The sequence below is a fragment of the Onychostruthus taczanowskii genome, unplaced genomic scaffold, assembly GCF_017590055.1.
Source record: "Onychostruthus taczanowskii isolate IOZ18803 unplaced genomic scaffold, ASM1759005v1 scaffold112, whole genome shotgun sequence".
Taxonomy (NCBI): Eukaryota; Metazoa; Chordata; class Aves; order Passeriformes; family Passeridae; genus Onychostruthus; species Onychostruthus taczanowskii.
In genome coordinates, this window is record NW_024497852.1 from 1725043 (window position 1) to 1750279 (window position 25237).

Here is a 25237-nt window from a genome sequence, read left to right on the forward strand (position 1 = left end):
CTGAGGCTGCTGGCAGGAGTGGGAATGGAAGGGTCATCCTGCAGCTTCTACCAGAAACCACTGGGTACAAACAAACAGCAATTGTGAACAACAGTTAAACTAATTGTCCTTGTTGGTATTACTGTCCCAAGATGGGCTGTGACGCAGAAAGTCAATCTGCACAAAGTCACTTTTTCATTATAGTGAGCTCCAAATAGCATCAAAACAAGTTGTTTTTAGACCTCTGGGCTCTGCATGATAAACGCAGCCCAGCCACCTTGATTCTTTTTTAAAAAGGCTTCACCCTGACCCTTCAGTTCATGAGGCATTTTTTCACTACTGGCTTCCTGCCTGAAAATAAACGTGAATCTGCTATTCCATACCACTTGTTCCATAAACTACAAGGGCAAATGCTGGGAGCTATGACTGGAACCATTTCACATTTGCAAAATAGGGATCACTTTGCCAAAATGATACACGGGATTTAAAAGCCTCATTTGCCAAGATCCATTCAAAAGAGCAGCCTTGGCACAGCCAAAACCTCATTGTTGGGCATGATGTGAGATAAAAGCCCCAAAAAGCAGCAACTGGACTGCACAACGAGTTACTAAAAGCTAAACAAATTGTGGAATTAATTCTTTCACATGTAGGAACTGTTTACACTTCTCTGTTCTCATAAGAGTAATTTTCAACTGCACAAGTTAGCCACATCTGTGTGAAATGTAGATAAATCAGGGAGTAGAGTGATTTCAATCAGAATAAGGGTCATAGTAGGGATGGTGGCTGAGAGATGGTGGGAGGTACTTGCTCAAGATCATGCTTGATACACTCAGCTCCCTGTTGGGTGTTTCCTGGTGTCTGGTACAGCAAAGCACAGCTGTTTGAGCAGTGTAGCTGAGATATTCATTGTACAGATGAGCTTTCCCACTGCAGATGCTCTCACACAGCAGCCAAGCTCCAAAGGAAAGGCAGAGGGCAAAAATGCTGCTGTCATGCAAACCCCACAGACCTGGACAGCCTCAAAAACAGTAACAGGCATAACCTAGTGGTTAGGGCACAACTAAGGGAGTGAAGGTAATCCTTTAAGGAGAAAATAGATGAGAATTCCTTGGATTTGTAGAGCTGCAATAGCATTAACTGCAGCTGCCTTTAGCTGGGTGAGAATTTGCCTTATCATCCCAGGAAGGGATGAATTCTCCATCACTTCCTCCTCCAAGTACAGAGCCTTGCCATTTCTGAGCCCATACGCTCAAGCTGGGGGTGATTAAAATTGGGAGGTGAGAACAAAACCACCTTACTGAGGTGTTTTTGACTGCCCAGAAAATGGGCAAGTCAGGGAAATCCTCCTGCTCCAATGAGCTTGCTCCCACCAACCACTCTGAGACAAACACTGGGACTACAAAGGACATGGAGAAGTTACTGATGGCTCCTGTTCATGCCCAGGGCAATAAATAACCTTTAAGGTGATGCTGATGCAGAAAAGGATGTGAAATACTAGAAATACTTCCAGAAAATCAATAAATCCCACCAGTCTAATGATCTGGATTTACCATGTATGATTCCAGGTAATTTTTACTCACAGATATAAGAAGTCACAACATTAAGATTTCTTAGGATGCTGTACAATGGCAACGCAGGAATAAAATAGCACTCCCAGCCATGAAATCACATCTATTTTGATACTTGAAAGCAATTTTGGAAGTAGGAGTCCCTTTGGAATTGAAGTGAAAACTCTGCAAGAAAAAATTCAATACAATTTACGTTATATGCAGAAGGCATGTGGGAAGTCGGCGATAAAGTGGAGCTGACCTCTCCTGCTGTCTCTCAGGAAATCAGAACTCAGTCTTGCCTGTTACAACTATTATTTAATAGTTGGGGAATGGCAGCATTTAGAGACTTGTGGACAGAGGTCTTTCAGTGAAGAACTCACAACAGCCATTTTGTCCTGGTTTCCAGGAAGAAAAGGTTACTCCTGGAGCCTAAGAAAACTGTCACGAAATTCTCGAAGGAAAAAAGAAAACATAAAAATCCAAACAAACAAAGAAAACATTTCACTACAACCCATCTCTGGAAAAATATAAAAATATTTTTCCACCCAGAGAAATAACTATAAATAATGTTTGAACTATTAAAAGAGTGAACGCAGAAAAAGGCTATTTACATAGGAGTGTTTTGTGCTGTTTCAGTCTAATTTGTCACTGATGTAGGAGCCTCATACGTTAGCTGGAGGAAATCCAGAGTTTTCAAAGGTTTTCTGTCAGGGCTTGAAAAGCTGCCAGTTTTTTTAATGGAGCCGAGCAGTCTCAGGCCTGTTGTTCTCAAAGATTTTGTGAGCCAGGGCTGAATGTTAGCAGGAAACAGAGCCAAGTGGGCTTCCTGAGCGTCTGAGAGAGGAAACACTGTAATAAGCATGGAGGCTGTGGTTAAAAATAACTCTGGTATATAAAGGCTGCAAGGATCCCCCCTCGCGCTCACACTCGCGCTGCCTCTTGGCCGCTGCTTCCCGCTGACTCCATGGGAATGAGATGCTTTGCCATCCCCTCGGAGCAGGTGGTTTTTAAGCAGAAAAAGACAGAAAACAGCCCACGGAGAAGCCGAGCACAAGGCAGCTCTTATTGACTTTCCAGCCTTTATTTCGAGAGCGTTGTCAGGCCGAGCCGGGCCACGGACACGGAGTGTTTCAGCGTCTAACTGTGGGCTGAAGTAAAAGTTATGTTAAAAAAAAAACAACTCGGTTTTTTCTGTGATATGAAACCTGAAAAGGGGAACAAGGCGAATCGTGGAAGGTTCTTGAGCAATAGATGAAAGGGCCCCCCCAAATTGTGACCACCAGGCCCAGTGTGGCTTGGACCACTTCTGCCAGAGGAGCTTTAGTCGCACCCTGAGCCCCCCGGCCCAGCTGAGGAGATGCATGTGGCAACCACAGACGGAGGATTGGCCACCCACCATCAATCAGAGCTCTGCAGTCCCTCTGCCTCAGCTCCTCAGCCTGCTCCTCCTCACCGAATTCATTTTGCATGGGACTAGGCCCATCTTTTCTCTCACAGAAGTGATTTTCCTTGCAAATGTGGGATAAAACCCACGCTGGTTATTTGGTAAATTAAGGCACCTTTTTCCCTGCTGTAACCTGACACTAACAGCCCCATGCAGTCCATGCTGAACACTTCTTTGTAGCTCACATTATGCTGTAATTGGCAAAACACATTCTTCCCAGGCTTATGTTTTTATTACAAACATTTATTTGGCGCTTTATGTGGCAAATGAAAAGAGAATTTCACAACTCATTCTACAAAGTTGCATTGTATCAGGCTGTCCCTTGAAAAAGCATTTTATTGCTCAAGAATAGCTGTAACCGTTGAAGGGGTTTCAACAGTGTTGTTCTCTTCGTCTACAATTGCTTTGTATACTACAGCACCAAATATTAATAGTTTTGGTCAGTATCAACCCTGACAACTGGCACTTGATTCCACCCTCAGCAGTAAGTGTGGCATTCCTCACAGGCATCAGCTGAACAATTTGGAGTAAAAGTTCAGGTGTGTGGAACAAAATAAGCTGAAGCTTTGTTTCTGAATAGCATTTTCTATGAAACACAAAGCACTGTTCCTAAGCTCAGACATAGCCAGGAATTTAAATATATAAATATCCTAAAATGTAGGCATTAATAGCTCAGGAAAAAAAATTATCACAATAAAGGACACAAGCATCTGGAAAAAAGTCTATCCCGAAATATCCCACTGAAGCTTCAAAGCTTAACCATAATTAGAGAAATAATTGTGATCATGGAAAAAAATTATATACCATATTGAATATTTCAGTGATGTAATTCTGCAAGGACTGGAGAGGCCGGGAAGACAAATGAAATCAGCTGCTCTGTATATGCAGCCTGTCCTGCAGAGGTGCCTGTCTTCCTCTCACTGGCCAATTCATGCCTCTGATTCACACTTCCATGTATTCAAACAGGGAAAGTAATTCCAGGCAGCCAGCAATACCAATTAACAGCGTCATGGTTAATGAAATGCTTGCTCCAATATTTCCCATTACTTTACTCTGGGACGTATGACTAATAAATCATACAGGTGCAGCACAAAGATGGTATTTTATGAAGGAGAACTAAACCCCACATGTTCATCACGTTAAACAAGGCTTTGCAACCTACACCCTACATGAACTCCTACTTTGTGTATTTGGTGAATAAAGCTCCACTTATCAGATCCAACCATAACCTATAACCATGTTTTACATGCCAGCAAGGGAAAAAAACCCAAAGCCTTCCTCACTCCTCAGTAATTCTCTCCTTTTTGAGGTTTGTCCAGCCTTGTCTCCCACTCCCCCAGTTAAAACATGTAAACTTCAAAGTGGCAAAAAACTCTGCTAAGAAGGGCACCTGCATCTGTGCTGACTCAGACTGCAACAGATCTCACAAATTAAAAAGAGGAAAAAAAAGCAGCTGACCGGGGCTTTGATGTCCCCTCAGAAAGATTTCTTTTTCCCCCTACATTTATTAAACCCCAAACACAGTTCTCACTTCTAAACCCAGTCAGCTTGGCACATCTGACAACACTTGCTGTCCTAAGTGGACATGACAGATAAGACACCATTTCCCTTTTCCTCCTGTCATCTCCAACCAGTTATACAAATTTTCTATTAAAAATGGAGGCCAGGGATGACACGACCAGTATGAACACTCCTGTATTCCAGAATTAAATGAGTTTCATCCTCTTGGGTTTCTGATCTTGTAGAGCCCATGAAATATTTGTTAACCATAAGAGTAATTTTTCTGAATGAAATCACATAGATACTTCTGTCCTATGCTTCTGTTATTCCATGCTCCAGTTGCCCATTTCTTCACTAAATATTTGCTTCTGTAATCTAAAGTATTTGGCAGCAACTGAAAACTACTTGTCATGATCAGTGATTGACATTTCAAGCAGTTTTGCTAATATGATTCAACATGCTTGCCAAGTTTTGGAAACTGTGGTATCAGTTCACACTTCTGTAAAAAAAAAAAAAAAAAAAAAAGAAAAAGAAAAAAGAAAGGTTTTTCAAACCTGTTTTAATTGACAGCTGAAAGGGACATCTGCAGTACAACATATGGGCATTCAGCACACGTCAGTAAAAGCTGGCAGAAACAGAGCTACATACCTAATCAAAGCTGATAATCTAAAAAGTGGCATATGTTATTTAGGTTTGAAGAGTCCCCAGATCAAAAATTACAAAAAAATTATTTACAGCTGAATGCTATCATTCTTCACACAGCAAATTCAAGTAGCAATACATAATTACCTCAATTATATTCACTAAATAGCTGAATTTTTGCATGATTTATTCAACCATGAACATATTTTCCTGCATATTTCTGAGAAAAGTTTTATTTATACAGTTTGACTTACATATTGAAATGGAATTTAAGCTGGTTTCCCTCTGCACTGATGGGAGTCGGCCTTGCTAAAGCAGGTTGGAAGCATCACAGCTTGACTTTGCTGATCTTTTGGGAGCTAAGTTAATAAGGCTTTCACTAAGATTGCCATCACAAGGAATTGAAGGGATAGAACTGCCAATAATCACGTTGAAAAAGCAGAAGTGCTAAAAAATATTTCTGTTCTCTCTTTGGGAAAAAGCCAGATGCTGTATCGAGATCAGACAATAATGATGTTGAAATACTTTCCATTACAGTAACTAAGGAGGATGTTAAAACAACTGCTACTCATCTCAAACAGTATTAAGTTGCCAGGTCTGGGTAATTTAGAAGTGAGTGTTTCCAAAGAACCAACTAAGGACATATCCAGATGGTTAATGTTTATTATCAATTCATTTCAGAGCAGTGGGGAAGCCCCAGGTGACTTGGAGAATGTTAATATTATGTCAATATTGCAACAGGGTAAACAGAATGACCTAGATATCCCTGTCAGTGTTGCATAAACCTGGGCAGAGACAGGGAGGATTGAGATATAAAAAGAATTCTAAATAAAGATGGTTTGGTTAATGACATTTGTGATGGTGTTTTGAATAAGTACGTTTCTTGGTGCAGTGTGATTTTCACAGTAAGAAATAAGCACATGACAAATTAACATGGTGTGCACATGCAAACTGGTCCAACCACAGGCCAGTACATCTGGAAATGGAATTTAGATTTTATCAAGCAGGTTTATTGGTTCTTGACCTTTTTTTATCATTACTTGCCATTCAATGTTGTTAACAATAACCTGGAAGAAAACAGAAATTGTTTCTGGTAAAGCCCTAGATGACAAGGATCACAGAAGTGCAACATAATTTGAAGAACATGTCATTGTTCAAGGATTATTTTAACTGTCAGGGCAGATACAACCCCACTCATGGCAATACAGAGCCACAGGTCCAGGAATGGAACATGCAAGCAGCCCTGCTTTTTGGCATGGACAAAAATAGGTTCCTACAAAGGCCAACAGGGAATTATTCAGAAAAACTGGGACACCAAAATTGCTCTTCTCTCAGACATCTTGTTAATGGTATCTTTCAGAGCCTCTACCTTCCTGTGCAGCCCTAAACCAGCTGGATTTTTCCCTGTGGTTCCAGTTCTTTTGATGCTTCCTAGCCCTGCCACCAGCATTCCCATCAGGTCTCCCAGGGCTTTGCTCCACCTTCCAGTCTTCCCCATGTCCTGTGTGCTCTGCTTTCAACATTGCCAGAAATTCAACCTTCTCAGGAAGCCTGGGAGCCAGCACTGAGTGCAGAGGGTGGTGCTGGCCAGGACTGGGGAGCTGAGAGAGTACCATGGAATCCCAGGATGGTTTGGATTTGAAGGGACCTCAAATCCCACCCAGTGCCACCCCTGCCGTGTCATGGACAATTCCCACTGTCCCAGGTCACTCCAAGCCCTGTCCAGCCTGGCCTTGGGCACTGCCAGGGATCCCCAGCTGCTCTGGGCACCTGTGCCAGGGCCTGCCCACCCTCACAGCCAGGAATTCCTTCCCAGTATCCCATCCATCCCTGCCCCCTGGCAGTGGGAAACCATTCCCTGTGTCCTGGCACTCCATGGCATAGAGCTGGGGCAGAGGAGGCCTTTGCCAAGCAGCTGCTCAGCAGAAGACCATGACAAAGGGCACAAGTCAAATCCTTAAAGAGAAGTGACTCATACTTGTCTGCTACTCCACTTTTCCAGTGCTCAAACCTCAAGAAAGACTATGGAAATAGCTCAGAGGAGAATCACTAAGAAAAAAAGTATTAAAGGAAAATATGTTTTCCTAAAAACTTAATGAGCCGCTTCAGCTCATCAAAGGGATGGCTCACCTTCATCTGTCAGTCCCTGCATGGGAATCAGCTCCAGTCATGAAAGGTCTGGTCAAAAAGGCTCCTTTCTCCAATTAATTCATGACGTTACTTTATTCAGACAAAAAACCTACAGGATAAAATCACTGTCCCCAAATTAAGATGCGTCTCTGACACATACCTGTATATTTCATTTTATGTGGTTGTTTACATCATTTTATCAACTTCCTTGACAGCAGATTCTAAAATGTGCCTACTCAGAACCTGCAGTTTAAAATAGAAAAAAGTAAAAAAAAAAAAAAAAGTATACTCAACAGAACTGTGACAATTTGAGAGGCAGGCAAGGAAATCCTCTGTCTCATTTCAATATGAAGGGGTTGGTCACGGTGTTACCTGTACTGGGTAATCTAGGTGCTAAGAGGAGTCATTTTCAGGTCGTTTACCCTGGTATTACTATCATTACTAGTTTGCTCTAGGTGCAATCAGGACTTTCTGGGAACAATCCCTGAGAAAGGAGTTTTTTGTTTGTTTGAGTTCTGTAATGACTCAGAGCTGGGGCAGCCAGGTGACGTGGGTATTGCACCAGCCCATCCAGCATCGAGCTCCAGTGCGCACAGCCCTACCTTGGGTTCTTCTGTTAACGTGCAAAATCTTGATTGCAGTTCCTTAAAAAGTTTCTCCTTGATCTGAAAGCAACAAAAGACAGCAGCAGCAACACCTAGGAAAATGAACTTTGCCATATAAAAAATGGCTGAGTCCGTGTTTACTTTGGCTGGAAGGCAAATCACACATCATTTAGCTCTGCTCTACCCACAGAAGATTAACAAATACTTTCTAATCTCACATTCTTCACATTTATACACCAGTGGCATCACTCCTGATCTGTGCTAAGTGAGATCACTGCCAGGATCTTGCGTTTAGGTATGTAAAATAAGAGTTGTGAGCAGCAAAAAGACAGAAAATGTCAGCACAACTGTCACAGACCGAATGGAAGGTCATGGCAAAGTTGTTCTCAGTTTGCGCAGAACCAGTGACTCACAAGGTAAATAAATTCTCACATTTGTCTCCCCAGGTTTAGTGCAGCTCTCAATTTTTAGCCTAACTGCTTTTCTTGAAAACAAAAAGAAACTAAAGGCAGCGAATTTATTATTTTGTTTTGGCTTTCATCCTCTCTGCCCACTAAACTTTTCCTTTACACAAAGAAAATGCAGAGTTTGGAGATGGAGCCATAAACAAAGTCCTTGCAGTGTCTGCTGGAAGGCAGCATCCGATTGGAGCTTCTCAGTGAAACCTACACGTCCAGTTGTATATCCTAGAAACAAAATATTTTGTTATAGCTGTTGCTGAAATCACAAGCACATAAACTGACACAGACATTCAGGGTGTGTTATCAAGGGAGTATTCACATTCATTCTGAATTCATCAGAGTATATTTTCTTGGCTGACTCACAGCCCCATATATACGTATCATTCACTTACGGACGTTTTATTAGAGGAAAAGAGTTTACATTGAAAGATTACACAAGTGTGACATTACAGAGCCATGAGTCACACATCTTTGTGTACAGCGTTACCATGCATTCAGTGTATTGATTCTGCTCCACTCACAGAAGTTTGGCTGCTCCTTCTGGCCAACCTGTGAACTTTTAGAATGAAAACTATAGAAAGTTAAACAAGAGATATTCCTGATTTTAAAACACGTGTAGCTATTGAAACGATCATTTATTCACCCTAGCAACTGAGTTTTCCCGAGGTGGTTAAACACAGCCACAAGCCTGGGATGGGCTCTGGTGAACAGGCTCAAAGTGCTTGGGAGAGCCAGAGCCCATCAAGGGTATTGTTCCTTCCCCTAAACCTAAGAGCTGTTCTCCTGCACCCTCCTAATTTTCAGCTCACTTAGAAACCCCTCTGAAGTGACGGCAAAGGAAGTATGGAGGAGGAAAGGAGAAAGCACAGCTTTCTTTGAACAGGCTCTCAAAGAATCAGTCTATCCCTTGACAGATCACAGCTTTTCCCCCCTTCAGATCTGTCACTTCTGCTCCTGGATGATGGCCAAGCCGCCAGGATCCTCCGAAACAGGAGTCTGGAGCACGTTATCAGAAGCTATTGGAGAATTGCTCCTTCAGAGTAAGCATCTGAGCTAGAGGCCAAGGTAAGGGAGAAGAACAATCTTCCCTTCTGAAAAATGAAGCCCAAGACCATAAATTGCTTACAATGAGCGGAGATCACAGAAGCTACGTGCATTTTTTCTCTCATAATGTCACATTGCAACATTGATTTTGACAATCTTTGTGCAGCAAATGGAAATTCTGCTACAGATCTGGACTTCCATGAAATGTAAAACTCCAGCCAGGACCACGCAAGAGTGGCATCAGACACCTTTCTGTCAGCACCAAGATGCATCTGGGACCTTTAGGGTGCCCAGTGCCAAGAGACCCCAACATCAGCTCAGCAGTTACCCATGGCAGCAGGGCATGTCTCCCTCCCCCACCACACCTCCACTCTTCTTCCACCTTCTTTTTCTGTCTGACTGCACCACACGCCCCAGTGATGAGGCTGGGTTGTGGGGCAGCTGCTCAGAGGTGTGGGGATCAAAACCCTAATACACGGCGTCTTTCTTAGTGTCCCCAGGGCAAGGACCCCTCAGTGCTCCCCATCCCACAGCACAGCCTCTGTTGAAGCTGTAGCTATCAGCGTCCCCTCATGTCACGGATGCTCCCTCGGTGTTTCCAGGTCAGGGAGCCCTTGCTGCCTCCACCCCCACAGCACGATCCCCTCGTGTCGGGAAAGATCCTGTAGGTGTTTCCAGGGGAGGGTCCCCTGTGGCCCCTCATCCCACCCAAGTCCCTCACGGTGTCTCTTAGCACAGCACAGGGTCCCTCAGAGTCCCTGCAGCAGGGACGGAGATCCCTTGGCATTCCCCAGCTCACTTGTGGCACAGACCCCTCAGTGTCCCGGCACCGGCCCAGCCCCAGCCGGGGGTCGCGGCTCCCGGGCCGCCCGCTCGCCCGGCTTGAGGGGAGGCGGCGAAGGGGCCGGGGCCCGTCCCCGCTCCGCTCCGCCCCGCTCGGGCTGGGACCGCCGCCGCCGCCGCGTCCTTTTATACCGGGGCTAAATTTAGGCTGCGCCCGAGCCGCTGCCTCCTGCCCGCCCCGTCCGGGACGCGTTTCCTCCGCTCCTGCAATTGGCCTGAGGCCGCCCGCGCCCGCGTTATAAGGTGCGGAGGGCGGCCGGCCGCGCTCGTCCCGCACCATGGCGCTGAGCGACACCGCCCTGCCCTCCTTCGCCACCTTCGCCAGCCCCTGCCGCGAGAAAGCCCTGCACGAAGTGAGTGTCCCCCGCGCCCCGCACCGCCGGCTCCGCGCCCCGCTGCGCCCCGCGTCCCCCAGGGCGAACGGCAGCTCTAACCCTGTCCCTTTTCTCTCTCCCCAGAGGTGGAAGTGTGAGCAGGAGGCCAAGACCCCCGCCGGCACCTGGGGCGGCCTCTCCCCACGCAAAGAGGATGAGGATCTCAACAACGTGCTGGATTTTATCCTTTCCATGGGCAGCGATGGCTACGGCCAGGGCGCTGCCGGCGGGGACTATGCCCCTGCCCAGGGCGAAAGCGGTGGCTTTTACCCGACGAACCCGTCCCCGGGATGCTACAATGCCCTGGAGCAAGGCAGCCCCCCGCCCTACAACGCCGGCATCGTGCCGGAGATGATGCGTTCCGAGATGGACTCCAACTACTGCCCTCCTGGCAGCGTCCACGGCCGCTTCTTTGTGACACCCACCTTCGGGGGTCCGCAGTTCGTTGAGAACATTAAGCCCGAGCCCGACATGGACAATTATGGACCGGTCCTGGGTCTGGTGCCCCAGGCTTGCCCAAAGATCAAGCAGGAGGGGAACGCGACCTGCATGATGGCCTACGAGCAGCCCCGGGTGGCCAGTTCCCCGCAGATCCCCGGGGCAGAGACGCCCCCGCTGAGCCCCGACGATCTCATGGTGAATGACTGCCACTCGCAGATGATGTGCCCCTCGTCCGTGTCCTACCAGCAGAGTTACCACCCGGCCTCCGGCTTCCACCACCCGCAGACCCACCTCCAGTACCAGAACACCTCCCAGTTTGGCCTTTTCGAGGACAGCCTGCCCTTACAGCCCTCAGCTCCTAGGGGCATGCTCACCCCTCCTTCCTCCCCTCTGGAGCTGCTGGACTCCAAACCAAAGCGAGGACGCCGGTCCTGGCCGAGGAAGAGGACGGCCACTCACACGTGCAGCTACGCCGGGTGTGGGAAGACCTACACCAAGAGCTCACACCTGAAGGCTCACCTCAGGACGCACACAGGTAATTATTGCTGGTGGCCTTCATGCGGAGACGTGCTGGGTGCCGGTTGGGATAGCCCCGTGGAAAACAGTTTGCAGCCGGGGCTTTTACCCTGTAGTCTGTTAAATTCACAGCTGGTGGTCAGGTCTGTAACATCTAGGTGTTTACCTGTGTAGTCAAAGCTTTTCTAGGGGCTTCTGAAGCCCTTTCTCCAAAGATTTTCACTGCAGGTATAGGTGAAAATCTTTGGAGAAAGAGCTTTATGGTAAAGGAATTTCTAGTAATTTAGCTTAAAAGCACTTGGGTCTTGCTGTGGAAGGGCTTGGTAGCGAATAAAGGGATACGCTGGAGCAGAGCTGGGCAGGTTGCCTGGTGTGTGATGCCATGCTGAGTCACGCTGTCCGGTTTCCCCAAACAGGTGAAAAGCCCTACCACTGCAACTGGGAAGGCTGCGGCTGGAAGTTCGCGCGCTCGGACGAGCTGACCCGGCACTACCGCAAGCACACGGGGCACCGGCCCTTCCAGTGCCACCTGTGCGACAGGGCCTTCTCCAGGTCCGACCACCTGGCTCTGCACATGAAGCGGCACATGTAGCCCCGGGAGCCTGCCCTGCCGCCAGTGGACCTTGCTTAACTGCTCAGGTGCAGAAGGGTTAAAAATCTGTAGCTGGTACTACACAGGGAGGCACCGCCCGACGCTCCAGGACGGACGGGGGGCTCCGAGAGAGGGGGCTCAGCCCGGCACCCCGCGGGGAATCTGCCGTGCCCGAGGCAGGGACCCGCCCGTCCCGGTCAGCAGAACAGGGGTTAATTTATGCAGCTTCTGTGAAGGGTAAACTCCGTGAGACTCCATACAGATTGTATAGAAGAAGCTGTAAATATGGTTTTTTCCCCCCCAATTCTAACTGCCCATTCCTAAGCTTTATAAGACAATGTTTGTATGGAAACTGCCTGAAGTTGACCCTAGAAGAGATAAAATGAATGTTACGGTAGCTAACGATGTTAGTTTAGATCTCAGTTGAAGGCATGGCTAAGAGAACACTCCTCTTGTTAGACTGTTCGGTTCACAGGTGCAATAGTATTCTTGTTTGCCATGATCTACACTAGAAGTACAGGGCTTGATGTCTTGTAAGAAAATAACCTATTTACTGTAATTTTTTTATATATTGTAAATAGTTTTATACAATGAGAAATATTGTATATGTAAATAGAAGACAAATGGGTATTTTGCCTATTTCTGTTTTTATAAAAACATAATTTTTCAATGTTTGAAAACATTTCATCTTTTTAATAAAATAAGTTTTTAATTGCTGTGATTTTTATTCTCCTTTGAGATATCCCTGTTACTTTTTCCCTGATAGATGGACCAGCAACCACCTGACTGTGTTTCAAATTATCAACAACTGTAACAAGACACTTAAAAAAATCTGAGCCATGGATTTGTCTGAAATAGATACCAGAATAAGTAAGGTATTCTCAGTGGTAAATAAGACATAGTACAGTGCTTTATCAAAAAATAAAACAGGAAAGTAGACCATATTCAAAATATACTTCCTAAAAATGGTTAAGTAAGCAACACTGTAATTTCAGTCTCATTTCTAGTTTATGCTAGACTATTTTAATAGCATTCTTAATGTTTTCCAGATGCAGTTATAGTTTTGCCAGCAGTGTGTGGGTTTTTACTATAAATTTAAACACTGCATTTTTGTAATTATGGGGGCTTATTTTAAGGCATTCTTGTACATAAATTATCCTTCTTCTCAAGAACTTTTAGTGCAGAATTCCAATAGAACAGTAGTGGAATTCAAGCATGAATTCACAACTCAGGTTAAAATAGCTTCATAACTCATTCCCCACAACTTAAATTCACCTAATAATTTGTAGTGCCACCTAGATTTCAGGAGTTAAGACAGTTATTAAGCATTTGGGGGGAAAATCAGTCAGAAATTGAGATTCTGAAAACTAATTGCAAGTAAACTGGATACTGCAACAGCTATAACAGTAAAGACAGCTACAAAAGTCAAATTGAGCCCCCCAAAAATTCTTCACAGCTGTAAATGAGCTCAGAAAGCCAGACAGTAAATCCAAGTAGTTGTTCTGACAGTCTGCTGGACATCCTCTGTCTTTACAGCTCCTGTGTTGTGGTGAGTTTTTATACTTGTGTACCACTGCTAATCAAATATGCAGATTCAGCTTAATATTGATGCATTTTTTCCTTAACATAGGGGTACCTGGAACTTGGTTTTAATCAAGACTGTGACCTTTTTTCTGACTTTACGTGTTAGAACACACAAGAATGAAATCAACAGGAATGCATTTATAGTAACTACAAATATAGCTGTTCTTCTGTGAAAGCAAAGGCTGAAGCTGACCATGTGGAACAGATGTATTTTGGGCTTCTAATCATTGGCATGGAAGAATGAGTTCCACATTTCACTTTTGTAGTTCTTTCAGAGTGAAATATAAGGGAGCTTTAGCATTTCTTCATCAAAAACAAAACTCATTTATTTGCTAGAAAAAAAAAATTGCACAATCTGATTCCAGAAAGTGAGGATGACTTAAAGATGTTCTAAACTTGGCACATTCATTGTTGCAACAGTTCTAGGTATTTCCTTCTCTTTCCCCACAGCTGAATATTTTCATATTTCAGCATGCCCTTTGGTGTTTATAACTTTAAGAAGACAACTTTTAAAATTCTTACCCTCATCTCTTCATACTCACCTGGCTTTCCCTTGCTCTTTCTGAAGAACTGGAAATGGTTAATAGTCATTCCCAGTTTTCAGCATTCCCAGTTTTTGTTATAACCCAGGTTTCAGTGACACAGTGCAAGCTTAAACAATTCCCTTTTTTGTGATGCAATTTAAAAGACAAAGAGGTGTGACACCTCAGCCCCGTATCTGCCTTGGGAAGGGCCCAGCCAGAGCTTTTGCAGTGATGGAGGAGATCTTGGAAGCATCACAACATCACAGCACACTTACCTGGGTCTGCTTGTCCCCAGCCCTCTCCTGACCTCTGGCTGGTCTAACCGGTTTTCTTCCCTTCCAAATCCTCAGCCTGGAGAAGGGAAGGCTCCAAGGAGAGCTCAGAGCCCTTTCCAGTGCCTAAAGGGGCTCCAAGAGAGCTGGAGAGAGACTTTAGACAAGGGCTCAAGTGCCAGGACACAGGGAATATCTTCACACGGCCAGAGAGCAGGGTTAGATGGGACATGGAGAAAAAATTCTTCCCTGTGAGGGTGGTGAGGGACTGGAATAGAATTCCCAGAGAAATTGTCACTGCTTCATCCCTGGAAATGTTCAAAGCCAGCTTGGACAGGGCTTGGAGCAACCTGATCTAGTGGAAGGTGTCCCTGCCTGTGGCAGGGCTGGAACAGGATGGATTTTAAGCTCCCTTCCAACCCAAACCATTCTGGGATTCTGGGATTCCAGAACAGCTGCAGCCTGTGAATGGCACGAAGGCATTGTGCGCTGCTCAGGGCCTTTGTGCAGAAATAAAGGTCACCACAGTCACCAACCCTCAAAAAACCCTCATGTGGCTACTCTGCAGCACCCACCACACGGGGTGCTCCTCCTCCTCCAGTGCCTCAGTGTGGGAGCATCCAAATCTGCCTCTGCTCCAGGTGAGAGTCTGGCTGTGGGGGTTATCGCCTCTGCTGCCTCTGCTCCTGCTTGCTAAAGTCTTCAGGTAAGACACTTGATATCTGCTATCAAGCAGATATTTGTGTTACCAAACAGTGCTCAGACCCTGATGAGCAGTGGAGATGTGGAAAGAGGAGCAGGTGGTGCTCTCTGAGTTTTCAGATTAGTGACTCAACTGAAAATAGAGCAGAGGAATCCTCATACATAAATATACAAGACCTCATATAAAAATATATAAAGCCAGTCCTCTGAATGTGGGAAGGGATGGGGGGACAAAGCACTAATAAAAGTTCACAAGAAACTTTCTTGTCATTGTTTAAGGGAGGGCATCTGTGATAATAGCTGTGTGGTCTTTACAGGAAACTGCACGTTCTTGAATCTTGAGATCATCTTGTAGCAGAAAAAAAAAAGAGATGCTGATCTCATTCTTCTCACATTCTATTATGAGTAATTGTCAACTTTTTTTTTTTCCCTTTCTTTAATTGTTTTAAATGAGTACATCCAAAGATACGCTGTAATTCCAGTGATCTACCCAGCTTCCCCTAGTCAGCAGGAAGCCACTAATGTTCTACATCTTCTAATAACTGACCATCAGGTTGTCATCTCTTAAGTAATTTTGTTCTAATTAACCATCTGCCTCCCAGGGAGCATCCAGTGACCACAACCTGCAGCTATCCTGGATTTGATTTTAACATACCAGGGAAAGGAAAAAAACTACAGAAGTTTTAGTTAAACCTAAAGGGAGGAAATGTAGAGTCCATTGAAAACAAGATTTTCATGTAAGACACCACAGCCATGGGCTCCCTATTGTTGTAAGATAGATTGTGAGGTGAGTTAGAGCAGGTTAAGTGCAGAAACATGCAAATCCTGCACAATGATCTTAGTCAAAACTTAGGTAAATATTGCCAAACTCGGGTACCATCCAGAGCAGTCACTGCTCAAAGTCGGATCATTCCACGTAGAGTTTCAGAGCATTGTTTCACTCTGCTAAAAATGCTTTTTCCTCACCCACTGACTTGAGAAGAGTCAGACTCTTCTGAGATGGGACCTCACTGTCAGAACACACTGTAATTCTGAAACAGCCCAGAGCAGGACCAGGTCCAGCTGCTGCAGGGCCGTGTGGCTCGGTCCCCTTTTGGGTCCTGAAGGTGACACTGTGCCCTGTGCTCACCCAGCACCATCCCAGCACTACCCCAGCACCCTGTGCACACCCAGCAGCAGCACCCCAGCACCCTGTGCTCATCCAGCAGCACCCCAGCACCCTGTGCACACCCAGCAGCATCAGCCCAGCACCCTGTGCTCATCCAGCAGCACCCCAGCACCCTGTGCTCATCCAGCAGCACCTCAGCACCCTGTGCTCATCCAGCAGCACCCCAGCACCCTGTGGAACAGCCCAGCACTCTGTGCACAGCCAACGTCAGGCTGCAGCATTGTGGCAGCGCAGCAGTGCCTGTGAAACAGCCCAGCACCACACCAGCACTCTGTGCACAACCAGCACCCAGCAAGCCAGCAGGCAGGACACTTTCAAATCTCTACATTTTTAACCCTGAAGTGGAAGGCTGGACTAGAAACCCCCTGGCTTTTCTGGAAGTTTATTTTTGATTCGGTATTGTAGCTAATCACATCTGGAAGAGCTGAAGCTTTAGTGCTGGGCATGGCTCACCTAAGGCAGGATGGGGCATTTCAACCTGTGCGAGCCCTTGGTTACTCACAGCCATTTACAAACTGCCTGAAAACATTGACTGGCTCTAAACTTTGGTCTTCCATCCACAAGAATGCCAAAATAAGTTTGTCCACTCTTCAAATTATAGGATCGTGTGGTTCTGTGGTTTTCTGTGGTAGAAGCTGTGTGGTTTCTTAAGTTATTTTGTGCACCTCTAACACAGAGTAGCTGTTAGGCTTTGCTTAAATTGAATTTTTGAAGCCAGAATCCCAAGCTCTAGCAATTTCTTTTGCTATATTTAGAAAAAACAACTACAACAAAGTAATGTAGCCATCACTATGGTAACTAGCAAATTACTCAACCCAAACCCCATGTAATTTAGCAGGGAGAAAGCCATCCCCAGTGCTAGCATCCGAAACCTACTTGGTGGCATCGACAAACTAAAATTCCTGGGTGTCCTCGAAGCAGCTGCTCTCAGCTGTGTCTGTCCCAGGTCCTGCCTGTGCAAGACATGTCCTCAGTGCTGTGAGTGAAGCAGTCAGAGCTTTGAACTCCGGCACTGCAGCAGCTCCTCTGCCATGCCCCAGGCTCTGGCAGTACTTCCCACTGATCTGGCAGAGTAATTGGTTTACATGCCAAACACCAGTCTAAACCAGTCTAACCTAAAGCACACGGCCATGCTCAGTTCACATGGAAGGTAACTTGTGCAGTGTTTTGATTCCCAGAGACACCACAAAGCTCTGTATCATTTGATCCCAAACAATCCATTCCCTGTCATTTCAGCTGAGATTGGGAGCAGCCCCTGCCACCAACCAGCACCTTCCACTTGCATTACAAAAAGGATGCATAGATTCATCCTGAACTTGTTAGGTAGAAGATATATTTTGTCTACTCTTTTGAGGTTTGATATTTCAGCCTCAATTATTTCATCTTACAGTATTTACTGCAGACTAAAGAGGAACCATAAGGACTGCACTGAAGGGGTTAACTTTACCAAAACCTCCTTTCTAAGCACAAGGAGAGCAGAAACAACCAAGTTTTCATTTATTCTGTAACCACTGTTAGCATTAGTTACCTCATTTACCAGCTCTCATTGTAAGTCCTTTGAGCAAATCAGAAGTTTTCTTCCTGTTGTTGTGAGCATAAATTCAGCAACACAGAAACTGCAGGTGAATTTACCTGCTGCAGGTTTATAACTAGAATACTGCTTCAAATCACTTTTACTTTAGTTTCTTCATATAGCTCAGAGCATACCTGGAGTTCTGACTCATTATGTCACTAAGAAATATCTGGAATATCATTTTTGGATCATTTTCGGATCATTTTCATTAGGTGAATAACTACTGAGCCTGAGGCTTAAACACAAAAATATCCTCAGATTCTAACAACCACATATTTACAGTCTGTGTGCAATGACAGCATGAGTTTTGTTAGCTTAATTATTTTATATTATATTGTAAAATAAGGGATAAAGAATGCCTGAATGTCCTTTCTGTGGAAGCAAGGGATAGGCAGAGAGCAAAGGGCTTTTTCATTCTGAAAATTGTGATCAAATACCTTGAGGGGAAGTTAAACAGCAGAAATATATTGTGTATGCTGCTGGCAGAGTCCTGTGAGATTTCATAAATTAGGAAGGCTACAGCAATTTTATGAGATGCTGCATCAGCACCAATAAAAAGTTTTAATTGTGGTCATAACATTAAAAAAACCCCACAAAACCAGACAGGAGGGAAAAGGAACTCAGAGTAACTACACTGACTCAGGTACAGCAGATGGGAGATTCAGCAGTTCTAGAGATAAACCTGACAAGCACTTCCAGCGTGGGAGCTCAGGATTCCAAGAGGAGAGCTGGGCCTGGGACAGACTTAGGTTCAGTCAATAAATGCTACAATTGTGTTTGAGGTTTAACAGTTGGGCTCAGACCTTGGACAGCCTTTAGGGTGAAATTTCCACATCCTGAATAGAATGGTGATGCTTTTCTTCTCTTCCCAGTGAAGGGGCTCTTAGGCCATGCTGGGTACAGGGGTGTCCTTTCAGATTAAGCCCAGACAAGGTGGATTAGGAAAGAATTTGGCAAAGCATAGGGATGAAAATGTTGTGTATGTCAGACCCCAGAAACTCAAGTGGGAGCAACACATGGAGGGGCTGGGTCATGGTTTTATGAGAGATGAGAAGCATGACACAATGAGAATTGGGTAGGGATCTATGACACAATGCACTCAAATCCTCCAAAATGTGAATGTACTGAAAATATTGGAGGGAAACCTGCCTTGGCAACCTGCTGCTCACTTTGGCCAGGTGAGCAGGAGCAGCCAGTGAAGAGCTGGGAGAAGAATGAGTCCAAGTGAGTAAATGGAACAGCACAACAGTGAGGTGTGTTTTTCCAGCCAGGCAAAGGTTGTCTCCAGTGATCTCCCCAGCCACTCCCAGTGCAGATTGCCAGGACATCCAGCACTCTGCACACAGACTGCGTGGGAAGGGTGTGGTGTTGGGTTTGGGACTGGTCTGCTCAGCCCAAATCTGGCTGGGACAAGGAAGAAAGGGAAGGACAAGGAGGGAAAATGGTGCAGAGGGCACCAGCCAACAGGAAAAATATTTCAGTGCAGAGAATAGAGCTGTTCTTCAAAGCAAGATTCACAAATTTAACAGAAAAACGTGAATCTGTGGGCAAAAAAAAAAAAAAAAAAAAAAAAGAAAAAAGTAAAGAAAGTGTGCTGAAATCTCAGAGCTCCAAAAAGTAACTTTCATTTATTATATTAAACAATAACATTTCTCTTATTATATTAAACAATAAACACATGAGATGGGTTAAAATTAAAATACCTTACAATTTGTTATAACATTTGAAAGATAAATATAACCACAATAATGTACATATTTGGAGATATTAGTCAGATTTAGGTCAACATTGCAGTTTCCACTTTGTGTTTCCACCTTTTCAGGTCAGACTGAAGAATGATATATTAATAAAGGGACACCAGAAGAGCACTCTGTACTTACAACAGCAGAAGGAACCATAGTCATTAGGAGTTTTCCTTTGAAACTTAAAGGGAGAGGCAGAAGTTGGAAAAATGAAAATTCCATTTTATAACAAATTAGCCTTTATTTATAAAACTTTCAAGTAAAAAGAGCAGTATATCAACTGATCAAACAGGTGTGTCAATGAATTATAGTTAACATATTTACTCTAAAAATAAATCTTCTATGATTCCATCATACTCCAAGCAGAAGTCCTTTCTAAGAAAAGATGGTTGTTGTGAAGTCTACATAGATGCAATATATAACCAAATATATAACTTGGCTGTTCCACTAGTACAGGAAGGTAATTGAATTAGATCATTATCAGTAGAGATCAATTCACTTCAACAGAGTTCCAGCTCTAAATGAGGATTAAGCAGAAATTAAATTCCTGAGAGGGAGGAAAAAAATACAGAAGAAAGGAGAAATCAAACTCTTACACAAGGGAAAGCAACAATTCTACTTGGACCAAAACTCCTTGGGCCACGGTTCTACAGAACAAATATTCTTCTCAATGGAGAAACACTAAAGAAGAAATAGTAACCCCAAAAGGATTATAAGAATTCAAGAAAAGTGTGTTATCCTTGAGCATAAGATGACAAAATGATTTCTACAATAGTGCCAACAGACTTCACAGATGGGAATTAAAAATAAAAAGACTTATAAAGACACAGCTTGGAACTTCCTACACTTTGAGAGCACAGTGCATGGAACAAGATGCAGGAAGGACTGATGACCCTTACAGGGCAGAGGCTCCATGAAGAAAAAGTTGCCCATATAAAAATAATTCCTACAGCATTATTGTGGAGGTATGACTTTTATGAGCATCTGGTTTTATTGCAGGGTGACTGGGAGGTTTTACAGCAAGACAATTTGAAGGTAACTGAGGGAAACCACTGAAGGCAAATGTGAACACACAGTTCTGTGAGGGGCAACGTGGTAATTCAATATCTGTGCCCTATGTGCACTGTCTGCATGTGCAGGTTCAATGTGAATAATTGTCTGTCTGTCCTGTTTAACTGCTGTGCCTCAGTGCTCTGTGCAATCCAGGGCTTTCCACGAGTCATTCCAGTAGCACACATTCCATATAAAACATGTGTGCCACCATAAAACCTTGCTAAACTCTGACCGATCACTCAAGGTACCACAGAGGCTAATAATTTATCTCAGTAGAAAGAAGAATCACCCCCACTCTTTCCTCTAAGCCAAATATGCAATGGATATTTGTTCCTCCTGAAGTAAAAGCTTAGGTGGAAATGCAGGAAACACAGAACTGGAATCCAGATGACCAATCTAACTGGAATGAAGCAAGAAGAACATGTTTTCCACCTTTGCCTGTGACTGTTGGAGTGTGTGTATGGGAACAGATCCCCACAAATAATTTTTAAAAAGGAAAAGAAAGGAAAGAGGGAAGAGGGAAACTACAAGCAAGCATAGAAGAAAAGTCACTGCCTCAGCCCAGAGAAGAAAGATGACATGCAAGATCAGCAGCTGAGCCTACATTCCAAACAGATACTTTAAAAACTACAAAGAATGTGAAATTACATCCAGTGCAGATAATTACTACTTTCTGCCAGGGTTCTCTTACACCTGGCACAGCTAATGAACACAGTTTTTCATGTCAATGAAAGAAATCTTGATACAAATTGATTAGAAATAATTTCTCCTCTTTTCTTTAACCAGGACTTTGAAACTCTCAGAGCCACGAGCTAATCTGAATTTCTGTAAAGATTCAGTTCTGTATCCATCTGTAGTTACAGAATTCATACATACACACCAGCTTTAATATATAGAATATATATGCATATTCTACATATTCATTGTATATACATATTTTATGTACAGCACAAGGAACTATATACTGGACATAGCATGTGGACATGTATATACACACACACTATGATTACATTATACAATACTCTCTCTATATATATATGTATATATACACATAGACACAAATAATATGGATCTCACTGTACACTGTATATGCACTGGGGCTGGGGGTATTCACATTTTCCATATCTTACATTGTATGTATTTTCTCTGCCCAAATAGCAACAGGTCTCTTTGTGCTTTAAATTTCACTGGTCTGGAGGAAGAAGAGCAATGTCTTACAATAAAGTTTTGCCTCAAAGAGCAAGTGCAGGTATTGTACAAACACTGAGTTACAGCACAGGGAAAGAATGTGGGGAATCTTCCTTTTTATACGGAAAATTGTGTTAAATACAAAGTGAGAAATCACAGCTAGGTTTTCTTCTACTGCAGTGACAACATTTTGAATCAAGAGTGTTTCAGTAAATGTAAGGTTCCTAAATCTAATACTGTGCATAGACAATATATTGTGTTCTGTACCTGTTCATTGGTTGATCTGCAGTTACTGTCCAAGCAAATATGAGGAAGAGTCAATAAGGAAATAAAAAAATGAGCCCTAACACTATACAGAATGCTGGATTAATTCACATTTCTGCCTCCTTGCTGGACATCTTGAACACCTCATTGGTCTAGAAGCATTAAAAAGTCAGTGTTTTAGGGCCCTGACAAACCAGCAGAAAGTCTTGTTATGGTACAGAACTTCCAAAATGCATCAAGCTCTTTAGTCATCCACCTGTCCCACTGGAGTGACATCATCGCATCCAGAACTGGTATTACTTTCTAAATTTTATTGTAGCAGAAGAGACACCACAAGGACTCAGGTCCAAGTGAACAGGAGGATCTTACACATGGGTACTGTTTGTATAACTGCACTGAGAATCCTGCAGCCACCTGCCTTTCAAAATTGCTCTTTCACAGCAAAAGTTTTATCATGTTACTTAAAGACAGACACAAGTTAGCTCTCAGAGATTTCAAGTTCTATACACCAACAGAAGAGAGAATTTATTGTGGTTTAGTATGTTTGATCATATAATCAAACATATATTAAAGAAAAAAATTATTGCAATGGGAAGGGATTTCAAATCAGGTTCTTCAAAATTAGAAATAGCTTCTATTGCATCCCAAAGGGCTCATTAAAGGAAAGTATGGTATTAGAAATAAATCTTCCCTCCTTCTGAGGAGAATAAAAGGTTTACATTATTTGTAGTACTATTAGCAGAGGAGACACAGGGCAAAAGGGGAGTTGTGACTCCTAAAAATAACATCCTAAACATGAACAGCTGCATCTATGCACACCCACCATCCACCTACCTCCCCACAAAAGCCTGAGACTACAAATGCCACGTCCTGGCTGCATTTCAGAGCTGAAAGCTACCAAGATGCTAAAAAAGATCCAGCCTGACTCCTCTGTGTAAGAAAAGCATCCAGGATAAGGCAATCCCAACAGAACAGGGAAAGATTGTTTTCATTCACTGAGCAGGCACTGTCATTGTACTATGAAAATAAAAGTAAGGAAGCAAGGACATAAAAAACAGAAATGCATTGAAGATGATGAAGGAATATCACATTTCAAAGAAAGAGAACATATTGTAAGACGAGGGCCACATCAGTAAAAACACAGAATGTAAAGCTTTTGTATTCCCAGAGAACGAAGAGCAGGAAAGAGGACTGAGGACGTTTAAAAATGCTGTGCTAGATCCCTACTGTATGAGACAGAAAATTCCAAGGCAAACACAACTGAAGGTTTAGAATTCCTGTAATCAGAAAAGGCATTTCTAGTAAGCAAATTAAATTCACAGACTTATTTTTTCTGTGACATGTCAAACACATTCTGTGTTGTCTTTTCCAGGTGGAAGCATTCAGTGCATATAAAACCTGTCCCTACCTGGTCTGGGTCCTGCAAACTGGATTTTAGAGCCAACCCAGACAGTGCCAGAACTGATGTGTGAATGTGTATTTGGCAACTAAAATCTGATTCAACTTGGCTTCATTTCAGCTAAAGCTGCTTGATCTGTAACCCCAAAGAGGTGGACTTCAAGAAGCAGAGGTAGAGACTGTCCCAGAGGGTCACCTGGCTAACACAACCTATTCTCTGTGCTGGGAGTTGGAGTAAATGAGGGTACAATGAGTGGTAGGGCTGAGCACTCCTCAAACATGGCAACTTTTCCACCACTTCATTTCTTGATGTCACATTAAAGCAGCACCCAAATGTGTATCACCACCTTGCAATCCTGTTTGCTTACAATAAAGCAAATTTTTACTTCATAATTTAACTGCTAAATTATTTATCCCATTTACTATAACTGAATTAATTCCCACTTTTAGTCATATACAATTATTAAAACTCAATGCAAACAAAAGTTTAAATTAGAACTACTAATTTATAGAGTCTTCAAATTTGTACTGTTTTATAGAGTTCACTGTATCCATCATATATAAATTGTCAGATTCTTTTGTAAAAGCCACAACCTCTGGATAAAAATACTAATGAATTTATGCTTTGACATAGATGATGCAGAAGAAGTACTAATTAGCCTACCATGAATTATTAAATAAATGCAACAAGTGAAAGCTAATTCTATAAATATTCTCTTTTTATGACATTTTCTTTGAAATCCATACTGCAGCCTCAAAGACCCAGTGGAATTCAGGTTATAAAAAAACCAGATTCACAAGCTGCAGTTTACTCTATGCAACAATTGTGTTTCAGATAAAGAAACTTTCAGTACCTTAGGATTACACATTAAATTTCTTACAAGCAATAAATTTTATCTAGAACATATAATACAGCTTATACAGTGTTTCCTGCAGATTATGCACTTGAGAAGCCACACAGAGCCTGGTCAGACACAACCAGCCAGTCCTGTTTAGATCTGATGGTGACTTAAATTATTTTCACAAATATAAACCAAGGATTTAGTATTTTTATAAAAGCTTTGTTCCAAGGTTTCTCTTGATCAGGGTGGAGGCCAAGACCCTCTTTAAGAGTTTGGCATGTCAGCCTTACTGAGTGCAATGGCCAACTCAAGGTCTTCTTGTTCTTGTCTCCTCAACCGAGCCAGTCTTTCCTGCTCTGCTTTTTCACTCTCTCTCTTCGCCCAGGCCAGCTGCTGTTCCTCATTTCCAAACTAAAAAATGAAAATGGAAAATGAATTAATAAAGTTACCAACCAGCTGGAAGAAATTTTGCAAAAAAATACAAGAATTAGACTTATTAACTATACAGCTCAAGTACAGCGTTGTGTCTTAGGGCAGTTCTAGACTGACACAGAAATTCACTCACTGGTTTCCTCACTTCATCCTTTATTTCCTTAATTTCTTCCTCTTTCATTTCGTCCCTTGATTTATTTCCTTAATTCCTCCTTCCTTTACTTCCTTACTTAGTTTATTTCCATAGTTACTTCCTCCTCCCACCTGGAAATTAACCCACATGGGATGTAAGGCCCTGCATCTGTGGCTCAGCTGGGTATGAAAACTGCCCAAAAAAACCCTCCACAAGCACAAAAAAAGGAAGTCAATGGTTT

General features: G+C 43.4%; 2 protein-coding genes across 6 annotated transcripts in view; one reads left to right on the top strand and one right to left on the bottom strand.

Annotated features, from left to right (window-relative positions):
* Positions 1-10390: 10390 nt before the first annotated feature.
* On the top strand, positions 10391-12829 carry KLF2 (Kruppel like factor 2). The gene is made up of 3 exons (XM_041426008.1): positions 10391-10551; positions 10657-11548; positions 11946-12829. Exons 1-3 carry the CDS (start codon positions 10477-10479, stop codon positions 12119-12121), a joined length of 1143 nt encoding a protein of 380 aa, XP_041281942.1. The 5' UTR covers positions 10391-10476; the 3' UTR covers positions 12122-12829.
* A 6731-nt stretch (positions 12830-19560) lies between these two features.
* The window catches only part of EPS15L1 (epidermal growth factor receptor pathway substrate 15 like 1), a 45823-nt gene continuing 40146 nt past the window's right edge, over positions 19561-25237 (bottom strand). For 4 of the 5 annotated variants that reach the window (XM_041426158.1, XM_041426148.1, XM_041426140.1 and 1 more), the window contains one exon: positions 19561-24842. In XM_041426158.1, the coding sequence (XP_041282092.1) occupies positions 24696-24842 (147 nt within the window). In that variant the 3' untranslated portion in view covers positions 19561-24695. The remainder of the gene's footprint in view (positions 24843-25237) is intronic. The other variant, XM_041426177.1, reaches the window with a different exon arrangement.

Coding starts and splice junctions, on each gene's coding strand:
- KLF2 (XM_041426008.1), top strand. CDS start 10,477: ATGGCGCTGAGCGACACCGCCCTGCCCTCCTTCGCCACCTTCGCCAGC. Junction 10,552..10,656: donor GCGAGAAAGCCCTGCACGAA/GTGAGTGTCCCC, acceptor CTCTCTCCCCAG/AGGTGGAAGTGTGAGCAGGA. Junction 11,549..11,945: donor TCACCTCAGGACGCACACAG/GTAATTATTGCT, acceptor TTCCCCAAACAG/GTGAAAAGCCCTACCACTGC.